The sequence below is a fragment of the Tympanuchus pallidicinctus genome, unplaced genomic scaffold (genome assembly GCF_026119805.1).
Source record: "Tympanuchus pallidicinctus isolate F22 unplaced genomic scaffold, pur_lepc_1.0 scaffold31, whole genome shotgun sequence".
NCBI classification, from domain to species: Eukaryota; Metazoa; Chordata; class Aves; order Galliformes; family Phasianidae; genus Tympanuchus; species Tympanuchus pallidicinctus.
The window spans coordinates 1,821,662-1,842,924 of NW_026294749.1; the positions used below are offsets into that span (position 1 = coordinate 1,821,662).

Sequence of the window (21,263 nt, forward strand, 5' to 3'; positions counted from 1 at the left end):
TATGTTAGTATGTTTGGGTGAATCCAAATATAAGGGCTGGATTTTCCGGGGTTTGATATGATAACTTGAAATAGATAAATTCATCAGATTAGGATGAATGAATCGTACTTCTTCCTATCCATGTCATAAAGGGACGTGGTTCTATTACAGACATGAGAGAGATGCTTGTCTTTGTGTTGTTTTTATTAACAATGAAATTTACCAGAAACCATTTTTACCAGAATATTCTTAATAGATAGTAGAATCTGAGCCACATAAACCATCATTTAACATATTTGGTCTAATTGTTAGCCTTGCTAATAATCTAAATCATAAATAGTGAATTCATTGTAAATATAGGCAAAAGTACTTCACCATCTTTGAAGTTATCAGACCAAAGCAGGGTCTTTCAGGCGTTGCATCTGTGCGCATTGTGGCTTTCATTGTGTGCTACCTCTGCTTTGGCATTCGGACTGAACAGATGGGCTGAAGGAAGAGTAGTAACTGTACACTAGCTATTAAAGCTATTCAGCTGTGATGGTAAGGATGGATGGAAATGCAAAGGTGTGAGTGTGCATGCAGTGCATCACCCCCTTTTGCACATACCAAATGAAGGTAAGAGTATCAACTACTTGATTCTGAAGCTGCTGTCACTCCTTTCCCTGCGGTTCATAGCTAAGGAACTTTGTGATGAAGTCCCAGGATGACTTGAATGAAACAGGAAGAAATTTTCCATGATTAAATGGATGTTTTTGTTTCCATTTCAGGAAAGCCCCACAGCATTGGCAGCTCCGAGCGGATTCAGCTCTCAGGAATGTACAATGTTCGAAAAGGGAAAATACATTTGCCAGTCAACAGATGGACAAGACGTCAAGCTATCCTTTGTGGAACATGCCTAATTGTCTCATCAGTGAAAGAAAGCCAGACGGGAAAGATGCATGTCCTCCCTTTAATTGGTGGCAAAGTAAGATGATATTTTTACTCTTATTTTATGTATTCGTTTGCTTAATCCCTATCTTTTTATTCATGGAGGAGATCACTTTCATTTGCCATGATTCCTAACCCCTCACAAAAGCTTGTGTCTGGAGAGAAAATCAGTTTCTGGGAGAAAATCAGAATATATAACTAATTCTTGATTGCGGAGAAATTCATACTTAATAATGTGGAATGTTTGGATTGAAATGCTAAGGAAAAGTGAGGGGGTTACATTCAACTGCCTTGCTTGCAGTGTTTTATATACGTTATAGTGTTTCATATTATTAATCTATGTATCATAATACATTAATCTGTAGTTTGTTTGGAGTTTACAGTGTCTTTTAATGTGTTTTTATCCGTGTCATGTTACTCTAAGATCTGAAAATTAGAAGTAACAGCAGATTTTGTGTTTTGGGGTTGGTTTTCTGGTTTTTCATTTTCATCATTATTAGTGTAGTGATCTATTACAAGCTTGCAGCAGCAAACATTCATTTACAAAAAGCTGAAACTGGCTTTTTGTTTTCTGATGAAATGTATCTGAAACACAGGAGATTGTCTAAACACAGGGAAGTTCTTCCCTCCCCCCCCCCCCTTCATCAGTGACCAAGCATTGACATAAGCTGCCCAGAGTAGTTGGAGAGTCTTCCTCTTAGAGCTATTCAAAAGTTGCCTGGTCATGGTCCTGGGCAACCTGCTCTAGGTGACCCTGCTTGAGCAAGGGAAGTGGACACGATGACCTTCAGAGATCCTTTCCACCTTCAACTGTTCTTAGATCTGTAGAACTTTAATGAAGACAGTAAGATTTATATCCTTACTATTTCAGCCTGAATATAGTTTGAGTGCTGTTATTGACTTAGCCAAGGTAATGGGAAGAGAATCATTAGTCTGAGGATGAACTCGCACCTGAAATAGTGCTTTTTTACTTTCTATACTGTTAAGTTTGAGAAAAAAAAGTTGCCTAATATAATATGTGCAGACTGGAGTTGATGTGTTATTTTACTATCCACGTTGTTTGTATAACTTCTGTGAGTTCTTTTCTCTCATGCTTCCATGATTCTTCAACTCCTCCACGGAGGTACCAAAGTAGAGACTTCCCTCCCCCTTTTTAGCAGCAGTGTGTGAACTCTGGCAATGAGCTTTATTCGTGGCTGCAGCACACTGAAGAGAATTGTGGTCCTTGTTGGCCTTTTTTGAGAAGAAAAAGTGTATTTGCGCAGAAATACATCACAAAACATAAAGCACAAAGACTGTAAAGCTGAAAGCTGACAGCAATTTTTTAAAGAAAAGGAGAACCAAGCAAAGAAAAAAAACTGTACTGAGGGCTTCTGCTGACAAAGCTTGAGTGGAGGATGCTTGGCACAGAATTCAGTGTTTTTTAAATTATTATTCAGAAAATATTCTTTCTAAACCTCATAAGTACTCTGCACTTCCTGGTTTGCAAAGGCTTTCCAGAAAGCCGTGCTGAGGCACTGAAACCATAAGTTGTGTGGGACTGCGCGTGTGTGGCAGCAGGATGATGTATTCTGGGGTGTTTTTAGCGAGTTGAGAAATGCCAAAGAATTTAATTGGGGTGTAAGAGAAGCATTTGGTAAAGCTTCATTTTAATAATCAGGAGTATAAATTGTGCTCCCTTAGGTTGCATAAAGACAGCTGTGGATTGAAAGCCTTCTGTGATGCTCAGTCTCTTAAGATGTCATTTTTGGCTATTTCCTTCTTTAGGATGGTTTCTTTACATCTTGCATGCTGTACTGAAGATAGCAACCAGAAATAAGGTTGCAGATACATGGGGGAAAAAAATTTCCAACAAAACACCCCCAAAAAACAGGTTTAAAGGAAGCAATCTCCAGAGAAACATTAAATGTTGAGAATAGCAGCATATTTTAATTCAGTATTGCCATCCATTACCAGTTTAAACTTGAGCTGTTGCCAGATTTATCTGCCTGCTGCATCTCCAGTTTGCATCTTTTTTTCATATGACAAGAGAGTAAATCATGTGGCTAGGAATTTTTTTCAGACATTTTGTTTGTTTTTAAAGTTTATCTAGTATTCTAGAACAGACAAACAAGCTTAAAGGTTTTGTTGTGTTCTTACTTCTTGCTTGTGTAGATTGCATGAATATTTGACAGTTAAGATCCAGCTTATGTACTTGAGAGCGGTTAGTACAACTCTACTTGAAGAACTCCTCTTGGACACACATGAATTTTCTCTGGGGTGCTCTGTAGAGAGATTTTAGTTTCTTGCTCACTAACAGTTTTATGCCTTTGTTGTAGGTGGAAGAAGTGAAAAAGCACCAGCACTGCTTAGCATTTAGCTCTTCTGGACCTCAAAGCCAGACTTACTACATTTGTTTTGATAACTTCACTGAATATTTACGATGGCTTCGACAAGCATCAAAGGTGAGAACATTAATTCCTGAATGAAATTTATAGTGTTACCCACAGTTCTATCCTCCATACAGCAGTGTAGTCTTCTGGGTTCACATTATTATGAACTTATGCTGCTCTTTGTAGTGCACAGAAGGGAGTTCTTTGGTACCTCTTGATAATGGGTAATAGCAAGGTGAATTTTTCTGTCTATGCTGAGACTTCAGTACTCTGATTGTGTAGGCAAAGTGCTGTGTTAAACGGTCTCCCTTTTTTCATCTGGATGGATGGAGTGAAATCATTGGAACATGAATGATGACGAATAACTGTCAGAATTAAAATTTAAAAGGCTGTATTGAAAAATTGACAAAATTTTAGGTTTTATTAATTAGCTCCCAACACAGATCCCAAAGCCTGCATTCCTAGATCTAAAGGGTTGTTTCCTTGCTCGGTTGCTGAATCACTCCTCAGTTTTAGAATTGATTTTTTTTTTTTTTTTTTTTTTTTAATAAGCAAAAATTTTACGTCAGAAAAACTTACTGATTAATTCTTTCCTAAGGAAGTTTTATACTGTTACAGTAGGCATTTTTAATGGGAATTTATATCTTGCATTATTTCCTTTGGCATTTCAGTTCCACTTTGCATTGTTGAAAGGCTGGGGTTTGTTTTGGGATTTTTTTTTTTTTTTTATTCAATTCCTTGGTTTCTGTCAATCCCTATCCTCAATCTTCTCTGAAGTATTTTGTGTATGTTGACTCATTGATTTTTTTTTTTTTATTTTTTTATTTTTTACTATGCAAGTTCTTTTGTTGTGTGGTTAGCAATCTTTGGTTTTCTAGAGGTTCCTAAACTGTTCCTTTGTTATTACTTGATGGGGCTGTTCACGTTCTTTGCTATGCTAAAGCAACTGGTTTTTGTGTAATACTGTTTGGTAATATCTATGGCACACTAGAACTGTTTGGTCTTTTTAGACTGCAGCGATGAATCTGTCCAGCATACTGCCAGTGGTACATCCTGAGTTGCATGGGCTTTTTTACGAGACTTGATTATTTTGTCAAGCTTTCTTTTGAGCAATAACTATTGCACCTCCAAGCACCGCATCACTTAAAGTATCCTTTGTGTTCTCTAAGTTTAAATTCTTTAAGAAGACTTTGTTTTGGCATCCCTACTGGGTCTGTTCAGACTCAAGGTACAAATGCCCAGTGCATGTTTGTGAGACGGTGTGGTATGGTCTGTCAGATCCATGAGTGCTTGCTGCTTTGGGGTTCTGTCTGGGAGAGTCATGTCCTTTCATCTCTAGAGTCTTCAACATCGGATAAATGAAAGGCAAACCCAATGAGTGAGAGAGGAAACAGTGCAAAACAATGAACTTTAGAAGTAGGGATAAATAGCCAGAAAGCCCCTCTGAGTTACTGTCAGCATAAGCTCACTCGGTGCCTTGCTGTGCTTCCCTTTTTCTCTCTGGTTCATCCAAATGACTAACAGCATTGGGAAGGTAGCCAGTATGAGAACATATCCCCGTGCACTCATGAGATCCTCCTGTTTTTCTTATGTAAGGGGAGAAGTAAAATGTAGTTTGTGTCTCTTCAGGCCCTCAGAATTGAGGAAACTCTACTTTTTTTAAAAACTCACTTTAAGAAAAAAATAAGGCTTAATTTTCTCCAGCCACTCCTCCATCTTCCCAAAAATGAGAATTAGCTTTCAGGATTTCTGGAGACTGCATGTTGCCACTTCTATTTGCCTTTTTAATGTTTGGGTTTTCTATCCTTAGACTGAAAGACACAAGTATGATTGTATGCAAGACAGTTGTGTGGGAAGCACTGTGCTGTAACAGTTCCTGAAGAATAGAAACAGAAAAACTAGTAATGCTGGGAAGAAACTCTAACTTACTCCAGCTGATGCTGCCCATGTCCAAATGCTTAACTGTGAGGTTAATCGTTACCAATCTACATACACAAATAAGTTTCATTTTCATGTAGGTCAGACAAACCAAGGCTGTCGTGCAGAGGACAAAATAAAGTTATATGAGGTAGACTGCCTCAGGTGCTGTGAACACAGAAGCTTCTTGAGTTCAGAGAAGTTTAAATGTTCTTGCTAACCACGAAAAGGCTGTATAAAGTATTGTATGTCTGAAGGCAAGCAAATTTAGGAGGGAAAATATGTCTCTCCAGCGCACAGCTTGTAGTTGCATTCTATGGGTTACACAACCTCAATTTAAAAAGAACCTGGATAAAATGCTTGCACTTTCATAAATTCTGAATAGTGTCTGAGTGTATTTTGAACGTAACAGTTTGCTGACAGTTTTGAAACATTAATTTAGTTACATTAACTGATAGCTTTTTTTATAGTCCTTCATGCTCCTGCTGCATGCTGCTAAAAATGGAGGTTTGTGATGTTTGCTTTGATGTAAATTTCAGAATAGAAAGCAATCATGGGTAAAATACTTCATTAGAATTTCCCAATTCAATTTTTAACTATGCAAAAATACTTCATGTTGTTTGTGTACCTCAGAAGAGCCAAATGGTGCTATTTTAACTTGCGAATAACGGGCCTAATCTTGAAAGGAGACTTTGCAAAGAATGCTTGCTCTGCAGTCTTTTTCCCCAAAGAATATTGTCGGTGTTGACTTTTGAGGAGTGTTGCAGAATGAGAGAAACCTTAATGCATCACTTCTACAATAAGTAAATGTGTTCTAGAGAAGATTTGAATTAGTGTTTGTGGAGGTTGGGTTTAGCTTAATTAAAAATGAACATCACTCTTGTATAATCAGATTCATTCTAAAAGTCAAATATATCCTAGCCAAGGCAGCTCTGATGCTCTGCCCCAGTACATTTTTGGAAGAGATTTATGAATAGTTTTTTTGATTGTTTTTCTTGTATGAGAGCTTATCTTGAGGTGAACAGAGCTCTCGCTTTTAGGGCTGACTAAAATTATTACACAAATGCTGCCCTAAATATTGAACTTGGTGGCACAGTTACTCCAAATAGGTCACTTTTAGATATGCAGATTTAACCTCAAACAGAATATTTTTAAAAGCTGGAAATATGGCTTCTTCGTTAATATTGATAGCTTTCTGTACCACGGTGCATTTTCTTTCCTTTTAGTTTCCAAATAGTGGAGTCCTAATTAAGGAAGCTCAAAAAGAAAACAACAGCAACAAACTTGGTCCTGTTTGACCTAATATGCTTGCTCTGTTGCCAAATGTTGAAAAATAAGTTTATACAGCAGTAGGGGTAATGAGGGGCAAGAGGGTAAAAGAACATCTTTTTTTTATGGCTTTAAAGAATTTCATCTGTGTGAAGTTGACGTGGTGCTGGAATTCACACAATTTCTTCCACTGTTTACTACTTAAGTTTAAAACTGCAGAAGGACAAGGGGAGAATGTGCAGTTAACAATGAGGAATACGTAATGAGGGCTTTCTCCTTTGCTGTATCCAAGATTGTGGAAGGTGGGTGGGTTGATTGAACAAAACTAAGAAGCTGCACCCCTTAACATGACAGAGAAGAGGTTGTTTTGCCGTGTGAAGTGTGATGGAGTTGTGGAACTTGCAGCTGTAAGCCTTGTATTTGGGGTGTGGTGATGTACTCCCGTTGTATGGCACTTGTAACAGCTGCACTCAGTTCAGCATTTTTCAATAAGCGACACTGCTGTGTGTTGACAACTGCATGACTAATGGCATAGATGACTTAGCTAGTGGAAAAAGGATAATCAGTCCTTCATATTCCAAGGCATACAATGAAAAGGAGACATCTACGTCTGTCTCAGAAATTTAGTATTGCACATCTGAAGTAAAGGTGCAGTGCAAATTCTGTTTTCTTGGGAGCAGCGTGCATCCCTGTGCACTCTGAGCTGGGTTATCTGACCCTGCAGAACTTCCCCCACTTCTGTTCTGGAAGGGCAGGAAGTGTGTTGACAGCTTCTTGCAACAACTATTTCCCGCTGTAGCGCTCAGTTCCGTGGGGCAGGTAGAAGAAGAGGCAATGAGAGACAAGGACTGAATAATGCATGACCGCTTCATGTGAGCTGCCTGTGCATGGCTGCATGTAACACAGGTAGATGAAGATGTTCAGGGGCACGCTGCCATCCTTTGCCTGACCTGCTGCTGTAGTGATAGTATGTTTGCTGGGGAATTGCGTGAGGTGTGGATGGCAGGGTGGATTTGTATCTATGCAGAAATAAGTCTCCAACACTCCTTATTAAAAAAAAAAAAAAAAGTTTGTACAGAAAGTGATCCTTGATTTAAAACTTCAAACTTATGAGTTTTCTCCTGTGTACCTTTGTTATGAATATTTTCTCTGTTTCAGAAACCACTGTCTTTAGGCTTGCAGTGGAAACATCTGTGCCATTCTGGACAAAGTCTGCTGCTAGGATAGAGTAAATCGTGATGGCAGTGTACGTTATGTTTTAAAAGCTCTAAAAAGAGCAAGAATAGCAAATTGAAGGAAGTGGGACATGCTGCCATATTGGCCTTACTCCTTTCATGTCAGGGCAGAGTGCAGAGTATGCTGTATGTATGTAAATCCATCTGCACTGTGAAAAGAAGTTTTTGCAGAAAACAAAAACAAAAATAAATCTCAATTTAATTTGTCCTATACAAGTAGTGAAGGGACCTCTAAAGCAGTTGTATCCATCTTAAGCTTGTACAGAGGCATATCTAAAACAGCTGTGCAGGATTAACTCTTTAGCATTTTTTCCCTGTGATGGACCTGCTCTGACTAGCTGCTTCACTCATTCTTCTAGGCAGTTTATTATAGCAGTTTCTTGATACTTAGAACAGTGCATCTTGTAGTGTAAGCATTAGTTATGAGAAAACGATGAAGCTGATCTATGAAATCCCATGGCTGTTTTTCCTCAGTAGAAGATAATAGTTCTGACTACATAAAAGGTTGGTGCTGTAGACCACATTTCTATGGATAAGAAATTCTGTAGAATTTAAAATGAACTCTTGTGTCTGGTAGCAATTCTGCAAATATACCTCCAAAATAGGAGACTGTGCTGATTGACTTCTGTTTTTATGGGAATGGTTCCAAGGAAGTATAGTGAGTAGCAATTGTATGTTACTGATAAAAATCATACCTTCATCCACCCTTGAGGTACTGGAAGATAATCAATTGTGGGTGGAAAACAGGTACTGCAGAGTGTTTTAACACAGAATGTGGTCTTCAGCCCATAGAGACAACTTGAAACCAACGGTCCCGTGGTTAAATTAGCCCTACCTTGCACATTCCTTGCCTTATCCAATTGACCTGTTTCCTATGTGTTTCTAGATACTGTAATGAGTTGCACCATCCTTACAAAATCCTCAATTGCAGGGTTATTGCCAAACCTCTTTTCTCTGGAGATGTGTTTGTATGGTCATGATCCTAGTGTACTGTGTTTATGTGTATATTGGGGATGGGTTGGAGGTTAAGGATTTGCTGGTCACTGAATGGGTGACTGCAGTAGCTGGTTTGTTACACCAGCAGTGCTTGGAGGCTTGGAAATGAGTCTCTGTACCATATGATCTAAGAGTGAGTAGTGTTTAATTCCAACATCTACGGCATCTTCTTTAAAAAAAAAAAAAAAAAAAAAAAAGCATTTCATCAAATCCAAGGCTCTTCAGAAAGGTTGATTTCTTTGAGAAAAGCAGCCATCTAGTTTTCTACAAATTTGTGAGACTAAGAGGCATTGGTAGCCTGTTTGTAACTGATTCATTATCTAGTACGGGAAAAATATCCCTGAAAGATTTTCTCATTTTTCACTGTGGGGAGGTTTTCTGTTTGTTTTGGTGTGGTTGTCTTTGCTTTGTTTTTCCTTTCTTACGGGAAATGTGTTGAATCTAAGTTTGGAAAAAGGAAACCATTTTTTCCTTCTAATACCATAAAATGACAATATTGAGATAATGCCTTCTCTAAAAATAGATCCCTAAAAATAAAACCACAGCTTCCTTTTAGCAGTGATTACAAGTTTTCTAACATAAACAAACCTCTGCCTTTTTGTATGGAAGTTGATTTCCTTTTCTGTGTATGTGTGAAAACTTCAATATTTGGGACCTTTGTTCTGCAGAGATATCTGGGCATTCTGGCTGTGGGTGGCCTCTTGTTGACTTGCATTGAAAACAGCAGATGAGGCAAAACAAACTTGAGGCCAGCTTTGTTTCTCTTTTGTAACACTTGAAAGTTTCTTTCTTCTCTTTCCCCTCAAAACCTATCCTTTTATGCCTTTTGTTGTTAGGGGCCAGTGGATGTTTTGGAAGTTCACTTCTCTTTGCTGTAGTGTCTCTTTTAATAGTTCAGGAGGGAAGTTTTGTAGTTTGCTGTTTGCTTTTCCTTTTAAAAGCAAACAAGTGGTGTAAATTTTGACTGAGTCTTTTCTCTTAGTTTCTGTACTAGCCACACCATAGCTTCACTTTTAATTTGTTTTTTCTTGCTGGAATTTTGAGTCTATGGTCCTTATTGCTGCCTTCAGTAAAGAGTAGCTATTGAAATTCTGTGCCAAGAGTGATAATGGAGAACTGGTTATCACTCACGCATCTGGAATAGCTTTCAAGGAATGACCTTTGAAGCCTCTGTCAGCTTCTGATACTGAAACTGAATTTGTGCAGTTTCTGCATTTATGTGGAAAAGAATAAACAGATTCCAGCTAGAAGCTATGTAAAGTGTTGCAGACATTACCTTTTAAGGTGAGTTCAATGCATGAGAATCTCAAAGTGTTTTCAGTAGTCTCAGGTGGTAGGTGGTGGGACTGAGCAGGTGTAACTCAGCTCTTAACGAAGCCCAGGGGGTCTAAGTGTCTGTGGTGTACAGATCCCACTGCCTGGTGTAACTGCTTATCTAACAAGAAAACCCAGCAAACAAAGCCCACCAAAAACCAGCCAAAACTCTGCTTCTTGGGGGGAGGAGGGGGGGGAGGGAGAGTCAGGCAAGTGAAGGACTTTGGGAAGGGCTGACAGTCTCATTAGTGAGAGTCCACATATAGCAAACGCTGAAAGAAAGTCTTTGCTGGAGAGTCGTTCATTGCAGGCTTACTAGCAGTACAGCTATTTGTCTACTTAAAAACTTAAACACAAGTTACTTGAAGAAAACAAGGTATTTCTCTGTTTTTGAGAGAATGTTTCTTTTGCAGAATTCTGTGGTGAATAACAACTTGTTTTCAGTCAAGTTGCTTCAAGGATGTTAATATTCCTTGCCCCACCAATTGAAGATGATATGTATGCTTGAATGAAGTTTAGTGCTTCAACTAATTATTGTCCCTTAACTCCAGGTTGCTCCTTAAGTTTTGTCCTTGCAGGGACCTTATCAGTGTGAACATCCTGGGGAGACTTCCTCTAAGGCAACAGTGTTAGTTAGTATCACTGCCTGTGTAGTACTGGTATCAGTACTGGGTGTTGTAAAAGAAGAGCAGTTACACTTGTGAGGAAACAAAAAATGCTGCTATCCCAGAATAACTACTTCAGGCAGGTCTGAACAGCTTGAAATGACAGAGGACTAATGCCATCGTTCCAATAAACCCTCATTTTCCAGATTCTGGTTCTTAACCTTGGTCATTGGCTTTTGCATCTGTGTGACTTCTTCTGGACTTTTATCATACAAGGTGAAAGAGTGCAACTTCTGCTTTGCAACCTGCACATATCCCCTCTCCTCACACACTCTCGTGTTACTGTCTTCACTGGGCATTCCTACAGCTTTTCTAACATCCTCAAGTTGAAATGAGCTGTTTCTGCATGCTTCCTTTTATAAATCTTCCTTTTAGAACTAAAGAGAAGAGAGGAGGGCAAGCAGAACAACCTTTGTGTCCCTCTGCCTCAGCAAGATGAAGTGTTTCCTGGAGATTTCTGTCTGTGTTGCTGCACAGCCCATGAGCCTCACCTGAGGAGAAGAGGGGTTGAGAAGTGGTGGTGACTGCCTGTGGATGGTATCACACGAGTGCCTGCTGCCACCACTGGTTTCAGTAGGCAGTTTGTGCTCTCACCTATGCCTGTACATTTTCTGAATGGCTGAGATGTTTTGAAGACTCTGCAAAGTTCTGTTTTCCCTTTTCAAGGCCCTTAGCTTTAGTCAGTATGCATCTATTTTCATGTCGGTAGGAAAACAAAAAGGAGAGGCCAGAAAAGCACTGAACTTTTCACCCTTTGGACTGCCTCCATTTTTAAAGTTGTCATTTAAAAAACACAAATATAAGGCTTTAAAGCAATAGAAAACCTTATTTCTTTTCTTTCCTCTTCCGCTAAGTTCTTGGCAGCCTGCATGCTTTCTCAGCTCTTGAGGGTGGAGCAGGGGCCTTATGACTTGCACTGAAGGTCCCACTGATATATAGGGCTGTGACAGTGGAGCAGGGAGGAGAGGAGGACTAGGATTTGAAACAAGCTTGGTCTTGAGGAGAGCTTTCTTGCTCTAAGTGGCTAGTTCAGACATTTCAAGTGTATGTATCACTGTTTAGTTAAGCTTTCTGCATACATTGGTGGGATGTGATGATTATCAAGCTGTTCAAAAACAAATCCTAGAGGAAAATTATACTACTTCTCTATTAGCATGTCTACAGCAGGTGTAATTTAACATCATCTTTGTTCAAACAGAGAATTTGGCTGCTTTCACAATGTGGGCTGTTTAGTTATTTTAATTGTCTTCTGTTGAAGTCCTAAATAGTAATTTCTTATCTGAATAGAACTGTAGGGAATGGGCTGAGGGTAAACAGGAAAAAGATATAATTACATTTGTTTGAATTCATGCTGCAGGTCACACCAAAAGATGGTCCTTGTGTAAACAAGGCCTGTGTTTGTCCGTACAGCTGGGCTCAGCCGCGTCCATTGCTGACATCCATTGTCAGCGACAGATCATTTTTGGAGTATTGCCAAGGCTTTAAAACAAAGGCTGTAATCAGACTTGTTGCACAGCTTGGTGACAGAGGTGCTATTGTACTGTCGGACAGAGGAAAGCAGTTTTTTAGCCTTGTGGACTCAGAATAGGCAAGATTATGGATTGATGCAAGTATTCGTGGTTTTATAGCTAGCTGCTGAAGAGTCACAGTGAGTCCATTCCGCATTTTCATCATGCTTAAAGTAGTTTCCTTTTTTAAAAAATAATAATTTAAATACCTTGATGTGAGTTTTTTATCCTTTTAAGTATTACTGTGGCACAAACACTGCATGTTTAAAAATAAGTATCCATATTTGGGAGACTCCTAGTTGTTTGTCACTTGTTCAGCTCTCAGGTGGAGAGCAGTAGGACATGCGCAGGGGCAGAGTTCTCCAGCATTATTTGTTGTAGTGGTATTTACAGGATAAAGCTGCATTTTATTGCTACTAGAGAAAAGATTGTTGTGACAGTGATATGATATTGTAGTGAATAGATACAGGGGTCTCTGTCGTGTACTACAGCTCTATACCACTTCTTGGATACTGCATTTCAGTATGCTGTGCATGCCTGGAGACTGGAGAAAAACAAACAAAACAAAACGAAAACTTAAGATGCTGCAGACCAGGGCTGTGTGAGTTTTATCTGGCCATACTGTGCTGCAACTCCTCTAGTATTAAAATGGAAGACTTCACAGTAAAATGACTGACTGTGAAATGTTTAAAAATCACATTTGGGAAATAAAGAGGAGCTGTATGTTTTATCGTTTTTCTTTATATTCCTGATGAAAAATCCAGTAAAACTGATACTTCAGAAATACTGATCTTGCTGTGTGTTAGAGCTGTATCCGTGGTGAAGCTGTTCCTTATTTTCTCTGGCAAAGATAGGTGTGGACTCTACGACTTCTAAAGCTACGGCAAGTGAGACTGTGTCACACCATCACAGAGAAAGTCATTACCCAAACTTTTCTCTTCACTTAATTCTATAGTAAATTTGGCAGGGATGTCATCTGAAAGCAGGTGTCAGGGATGTGTGCAGATTTGGATGTGATTAGAAGACATTTGAGAGGGATTCTTTTGTGCAATGGCTTCACCCTGTTTGAGGAGATGTGTAGATACACACACACACACACACACACACACACACACTCATAGGATTGTTAAGTCTGGAAAAGACCTCCAACATTATCTAGTTTAACCTTCAAAGTTGAAGGTTGCATCAGATCCTATGGCAAAGACCTGTACTTCATTTTAATTTAGAGAAAATAATTGCCTTTGCATTTGGTTCTTATCAAGTGTTTAAAACAGTTATATTTTTCTTTGGAAGAATTTAAAAATGAAACACCTAACAAGCCATAGTGAGAGCTTAATACTCATTCCACGTCTGTTTAGAAAGTGCTTCTGTCAAGTCTTGTTACCACACTGACTCTTCAGTATTTCTGTTGGTGCACAGACTTCTTAATCCCAATCCAAATAACTTCTTGGGATACTTTATTACAGTGGAATGTCTTCTTTTCCTCTCATCTCATAGAAACCCTCATTGCTGCAGATCGTGTCTCTTCCTCAGCATACTTTTTGTTATTTGCTTGTGAGAGGGGTATTTTAGTCAGATTTCTTACCCATTATCACCATATCCTACCCATTATCAACTCTGCAGTGATTCCCCACAGTGAGAAGGAGAAATCTAGTGCTTTGTTTAAAAAGTGTATCGTGTGTTAAAAGAACTGTTTGCTCCTAATAAACAACAGCAAATAAGTGCATGAGCAGCCTTACTGCATTTAAATCTATTGAAATGCAAGATTGAAATATCCCCTTATTCAGAATTTCAATATTCAGCTTGAAAACAAGTGATGAAATTTTCTGGTGAATGAGATGTTGTTCTTTGCCACTCTTCTTTGTTTTTCATCTTTTTCCTCTGTTCTCTAGGAATTTGTTACAGAGCACTATTGAGTAACGAAAAGAGAAAAGACTTTATCCCTGCCTATGAGAATAACTGTTTATATTAGTGTTCCTTGTAATGATTCAGAAGATGATTCTTAGAGTGCTGTATTGCTAACAGCAACAAAAGAAGTCTTCAATAAAATTACAGCCAATTCCAAAACTAACTCCACTTAAAATCTGCTTTTAACTTTCAGAGTCATCTGTGGAAGAGCCATTGTAGAAGTTGCCAGTGGCATGATTAATATGTGTTCTTTGTATATCAGAGTGGTTGCTTTTAAAAATAAACAAAACTAACATAAAAAGCCACACAAATGGGATGTTACTTATAAAAACAATTACTTTTAACAGATTTTTTTTTTTTTTCCATGGAAGAAGTATTTGCATCTTTTTCTTGAGACCACAGTAGGATGTGGAGTTGTTGGCTCAGTTTGAGTTATCAGTTTTGGTATTTGAAAATGTTTTGGACTGACAGGCCTTGCTGAGTACTGCTGGGTTGCTTACTGCTATTTCTATCACATTCGAAACAAGTAGTTGGAGCAACAGGATGTGTAAGCATTACACATGAAATTACACATTCTCCTTGGAGTTTAATGGATGTCAGTGCTTTTTCATCAGCAGTTTTCTATGTGATGAGAAGTGCGCTGTACTGGGCAGGTTCTGACACCATAAATAGGTGGAATACCTACCTTTCAGAAATGACTGCTGAGACTAGCTTATGAATAATGTTTTTCCAATACTACAGGAAGAAGAAAAATAGTAGCGACAATGACAAAAGGACTGAACTAATTGAGTAACAAAAATTGAAGCGTTTTGATGGGTGTTGGAGGACTGGATAATTAGAGGAAAAACACTGCACCGTCTGTTCTTCTTGAAGCTTATGGCTGTGTGTTTGTAATAGAGGCCACTTATCCTCAGGCTTGTGTAGCTTGCATTAGAAAGGAGGGAATGAAAAGGAAGAAAAAAAAAGTCCTTGGCCTTCCTTTCAATGGCAAGCTACTTCACTTATGCCAGCGAAAAATAATCTGTCTCTGTTCAGGGTCCTTTGTGGAAAGGGCTGTATCTCTGCCCAGAAGATTAGATGATATCTCCTTCCTTGGTGTTCAGAGGTTCTTATAAGTTGCCACTGGACTTTGTTTATGAAAGTTTTTTGGTTTATTTTTCTTTCTGGCCCTTAGATGTGTTTGTACTTCTCCACTCGTAGCATGTGAGGCCAGTCAAAGTGCCAGTGGCAAAATGATTGCTTCTCTTGCAGCGAGCAGCCGACAGAGCTCATCACTGCTTGAGCACTATTTGTGCAGCCCCAGAAATCTAAGATGTTGGTAAAGTCGTTTGCTTTTTCTCCTTTAATGTGGCCACGTCTGCTCCAAGCGTGCCTTTCATTGATGCAGCTCTTGTTCCCTCCTTCTTGCCCACCAATTCTCACTGTGTCATATCTCAGCGAGGTGATGCTTTGTGACATGGGCAACTCCATGACTCTTTAATAAGACTCTATGAGAGTGCTTTTTAATAGGGTTGGGTAGAGAATGTAAGAAACAGTTCTTAGTGGCAGTGTTTTTGTTGTTTTTCTTAAAGCAGTAAGTTAATGAATAAGTAAATAAATTGGCAGCTTGTAGTTCGCTCAGTCGTATTCTGGAGATTTGATGAGGAACAGTGTTATTTAATTTGTTGCCTATAGATCTCTGTTGTGGAATAATGCTAGCCCTGTGTAGCTCTAGGTGCATGATTTCTGCGGCCTCTGTAGAATTTGTCTCGTCTTCTCCTTTCTGGAGAAGGGTGTTACATTAACGAATCTATTTTATCTGTTACCCTTGGCAGTATTTCAGTACAATGAGAAATGCTTAGTGCTTCGTTGCTGTTCCAATTTTGTTTTCCCAGTAAGATATAGATGTGATAACTACTTCTGCTCTTCATCATCAGTTCTCAACCCTTGAAGCTGGGATATGATGGTGACAGCTTCTCACCTCTGCTTGCGTTTTGCCTGTGTTCTGACCAGCTGTGATGTAACATAGAGGACTTGTGGTGCGCTGTTTTTGCTGCTGTTACTTCTCAAATACCTTAGCTATTTTTTTGGTCACAGAGCATCCCACAACTTCATTGAAAATGAATTAATTTTCAATATTAGTTTGACAAAGATTTGCACTGTCCCCCTGCTGGCCATCTGTGGACCTGATTTTAGTACTCAGGTGAAGCAAGATTGTGGGTTAACCTGCAGCAGTGACATTAGCTGTGTTGAATTAGCTGACACTGACTCGGGCTGGGCTGCGATTTAAAAGCAGTTTACCTTGTGCTAGTAGAGGTGAAGGAAATGTTTCTGTTTTGTTATTGTATTAATGTACTGGTATACCTCTTGACTTCCAGGTTGCATCACAGCGCATAAGCTCAGTGGATCTTTCATGCTGCAGCTTGGAGCATCTGCCTGCCAACTTGTTTTATAGCCAAGACCTCACTCATCTCAATTTAAAGCAGAACTTCCTGAAGCTAAACCCTAGCCCATCCACAAGCGGAGCACTTAGTGAATTACAAAGGTAAAATCTACTGGTTCTACTGCTTTTTCTCTGCCCTTGGAGCCAAGTGACCACAGGCAAGAACTTTCCTTAAGCTATGCTAGCTAAATAATGAGTAACGTCCTCTTTTATAGGAATGGTCAGATTGTAGGACTTCAGAAATCGGTGAACTTTTGTGCTAGCTAGAACAGATCAAATTTAATGAGAAACTTAGTGTTTGCCTTCTTTTCTGGAAGCCATTTTCAGTCTAAAATGCAGTTTCAGACTGAATTGCTTTATATGTAACCTGCTGAGACCAGATTGTAATCCTTCAATCTGTTACTTGTATGAGAGAATGAGTTGGTCAGTTGCCCAGCAGCAACATTCTAGGTGGGACAAGGCTGTGTGTGACTTCACTTCCGAGTTTTTGTTATCTTTTGAGCTAAGAAAGTCTTGATGGAAGATTTAATAAATTCAGACAGATTGCTGTCATCTTTTCTCTCTGCTCAACTGTAATTTTTCTTCCCTAGTAACAGTGACCTTCCAGGTGTTCTTTCCACTGCAACTCATCAAGAATATAACAAATGGAAAGATAGCAGCCCTTTCAGAGATGTGAATGATTTAATGTGTGTGTCTCAGAATTGTGGAATCAGCAGGCTTTCTGTATTCAGAAAGATAAAATTTCCATGCGCAATATAAACCTGTGATTTTAATTTTAGTGATAACTGAATTGCAGAATACCTCAGAATTGCATTTGTAGATAACCATGTTCAAGTGCATGCTTTAAACCACATTTCTAAATCCTTTCCTCTTTGAAAAAGAACCCAAAAAATGCTAGATGGATTATACTGACTTTTGTATTTTGTGCAATTCCAATTTTCTTCTGGAAAAAACAAACAAAATAATTGACATAATGGAAGATGAATGAACCCAACAAGCTTAGTTCCCAAACAAAGCAGGCAGTGCTTCCAAGAGTTTGTGAACAGCTTGGAGAGGAATACTGGATTAAGTGTTCTGTGAATATTGGTATAGATCTCCAAATATGGAAATTGTACTCCAAAAGTGGAAATTTTAGCATAAGTCAGATGATGAATATAGGCGATTAATGAATGCTGTGATTTTTAACATTTGTCTTCTCTAAATATTACGAAGTGTATAGGAGATACTTAAATATTTTTGTCTGTGCGCAGCTAATTCTGCCTGGGATTAGCACTTATAAATAATGTGATGGGTGATGTTTTGTCTGTTTAATGTTCTCTCAGTGCTGCAATTTTGTGAATAGCAAAAAAGTTTTGCAGAAAGTCAGCATTAGTAAATGATTACGATTTTCATCGCTAATGTGGGAAAGATTTCAGTTGCCAGAGTAAAAGTCTTTCTGAGATTTTATATAAGGGGAATCTGGAGAAGTTGACAGGTTATTGCCAGTTGTATGACTTATTTTTCATCATCCAATTTAATAAAAATTTCAAAACTTCTGGGGGCTATATGAGTTAGAAGTTGATTGGATAAACCAAAAATCATTTTTGTTCACTCATCTTCCTTCAAATTACTGCAAAACAACTAGAAAATCTGTTCTTATTTGGCACTTTTGGGTTTTATAATAAATTCTTAGCTACAGTTGCAGCCACACACGAGACACAAAACCAGTGAATCAAGCCCAGAAGTATTTAAAGCTCCAGAAATATTCATGTGCTTAGATGTTGTGAGCATAATGCATTGGCATTTATGTACCTAGCCTTCCTGGTCCCATTTTTAATAGAATCTCATTAACAAGTCAGTCTTAAGAAAACTCGTCCTATTAGCAGCTCTTGCTGTTTGCTGTTTTTCTTCACGAGTTGTTCTGGATGATCATTTAATAAATGTGCGCGGATGCGGAATCTCAGAACAAAAGGTATACCAAAGACAGAGGAAAACAGTAGCTTTTCAGTTACCTAGTGAGTAGTCTAAGAAGGGATTTAGTTCTAGTAGTGAGATGGTGTGAACTCCTGTATCTGCACTGTCTGAATGTTGGAAAGTACTTACAGTTGTCTGTATCTTCTTAACTGAGCATATTTCATACATGTGAAAGTAGGCAGTCTGAAAACACATCTCTGAAGATTAACACAACTTATTTTCATGCTTGTTCTCCCTTACATTAGGTTTTTTTTTTTTGTTTTTTTTTTTTTAATGAAAACGGGGTAGATTTTAGCATAGGATGGATAGGAGGAATTTTATGGTTGAGAAATTCCCTAATTGGAAGTACTTAAAGACATTCTGTGATAGTGTGTGAAGTGTCCTAGATGACATCCTAGTCATCAAATTGGAGAAAAACAGATTGGATGGATAGACTACTCACTGGATAAAGAATTGACTGGATGATCATGTTCAATTGTGGTCGGTTGTTCAAGCAGAGACTGGTGACAGATTACATTCCTCAGGGATTGATGTTGGGACTGGTACTACTTAGCATCTTTGTAAGCAACATGGACAGTGAGACAGAGTGCATCCTCAGCAGGTTTGCAGATGACGCCAAGCTGAGCAGTGCGGTTGACATGGTAGAGGGAAGGGATGCCGTCCAGAGGGACCTGGTGAGGCTTTGAGAGGTGGGCCCACGCCAACCTCATGAAGCGCAACAAGGCCGAGTGCAAGATCCTGTTCATGGGGTGGAGCAATTCCAAGCACAGAGATGGGCTGTGCAGAGACTGGTTTGAGAGCAGCCCTGAGGAGAAGGATCTGGGGGGTGTTGGTTGATGAAAGACTCAACGTGAGCAGGCAATGTGCACTTGCAGCCCGGAAGGCCAGCTGTATCCTAGGTCACATTAAGAGAAGCATGGCCAGCAGATCGAGGGAGGTGATCCTGCTCCTCTACTCTGCTCTGAAGTAGGGGGGAGTGAAGGGGGAGTGAGACCCCTCTTGGAACACTGCATCCAGTTCTGGAACCCCCAGCACAAGAAGGACATTGAGCTGTTTGAGTGGGTTCAGAGGAGGGTCACAAAGATGATAAGAGGGCTGGAGCAGCTCCCCTGTGGGTACAGGCTGAGAAAGTTGGGTCTCTTCAGCCTGAAGTAGAGAACTCTAGAGAGGCCATCCAGTACCTGAAGGGGGCCTATAAGAAAGCTTGAGAGGGACCTTTTATGAGGGTATGTAGCAGCAGGATGAGGAGAAACGGCTTTAAACTGGAAGAGGGTAGATTTGGACAGACTTAGTCTAGATATTAGGAAGAAATTCTTTGCTGTGAGAGTGATGTTTGGCCCAACAAGGTTGTGGATGCTCCCTCACTGAAGGTGTTCAAGGCCAGGCTGAATGGGGCTTTGAGCAACCTGGTCTAGAGGGAGGTGTCCCTGCCTATAGCAGGGGGTTGGAATGAGAGGATCTTAAAAGTCTCTTCTGACACAAACCATTCTATGAATATCCTTGTAGTCAGAATAAGCCCTAAAGCCCTTTGGGGGTCTTAGCCACTATACACCACAGATGGAACGACTGAAGACATTCTGTTGTCTTGTCACAAATTCTACAATTTGCACTGTTTTAATGTCAGTTGATGGTTAAAATATACCAAAAAGTCGAGAATTCTGTACACTGTTCCCAGACTTCTTTCCCCTTGTCTACAATCGAACTTCACAACTTTGTATGTGTAAGTTGTATGTGGATCTTTAATCCTGTCATGCTGCAGGGCTGATGTAAGGGGAGCAAGTAAACAAAAAGCTTTGTGGGGGGAGAAAGTGCAGTAAGTCACAAAGTTTGCTTTAACAATAAAGACAACAATGCTTGATGGTTTTATCTGAAGAACAGTTATTCTGTGGTTATTAATAAGTGATTATATGGATTTTTATCTCAAGATCAGTTGGTATTTTTTCCAGAGCCTGTTAAGAAATTATCTGTCTCCTCAATTGGAATCGTTCTGTGCTAGTGGCAGTAATTTCAAGTTGATTCCATGATGTATGAGAAGGCTAAAGGACTTTGGATATTCATGCAAGTGTTTATGGAATTCCTCCTGGCTTCCAATGGAAAGGTAGCAGCTTTTAGTCTGGAAGCAGCGAACTCCTTATTAGTGGTAGGATTAAAAATAGATGGGACTAACAAGCATGCTGTAAAATCACCTTTTTAAAAATAATGTATTGCAAATATAGAAATCGTAGTTGTTAATTGGATTCAATTTAGTGGAACTGTTAAGCTAAAAGTGGTCGTATCTCTCTAAATGGTATGGAATCCAGCCATGGCTGCAGTGTACTAATCTGACTTGTCTATTGCTTTTCAATACGGCTTCCAAAGTGAGGCTTTTCTTGTCATGAGTTTCAATGTGCATCTGTTGCACAAAGAATGCTGTACAGATTGACAGTACTCTGAAGGGCTGCCCTAAAAACTATTTATTTGTGTACACACTTCAGTTCAGCCTTAAGAAGTAAATGTTTCTGAATGATCTGTCACCATGTTCATCTTGGAAACCCACCCCCCAGTTCATGTTTTTGCATTTCAAGTATACATTTCCAGTGTGGAGGAGAATACATTTTCACTTTTCTAGGAATTTTGTTCTTGCTCTAGAAAGGATAGTCTTTTCCCTCTGATGAAGCAGTGTGCTCTAGGTATGTGCAAAAAATGGGGAACTACGAAGTACAGTAATGCAGGTTTGTATTATTTCCGCTAACAAAACCAACTTTGTTTTTCCAGTCTTTATGGTTGTCTTACCAGCTTTGTAATAGAGTAAGAGCTTT

At 39.2% G+C, this 21,263-nt stretch overlaps 1 protein-coding gene across 1 annotated transcript in view; it reads left to right on the forward strand.

Annotated features, from left to right (window-relative positions):
* The window catches only part of PHLPP1 (PH domain and leucine rich repeat protein phosphatase 1), a 131,892-nt gene that overhangs the window by 72,223 nt on the left and 38,406 nt on the right, over positions 1-21,263 (forward strand). Inside the window, 3 exon segments of the mRNA XM_052697604.1 lie at positions 747-943; positions 3,225-3,350; positions 16,448-16,614. Coding sequence (XP_052553564.1) covers positions 747-943; positions 3,225-3,350; positions 16,448-16,614 — 490 coding nt within the window.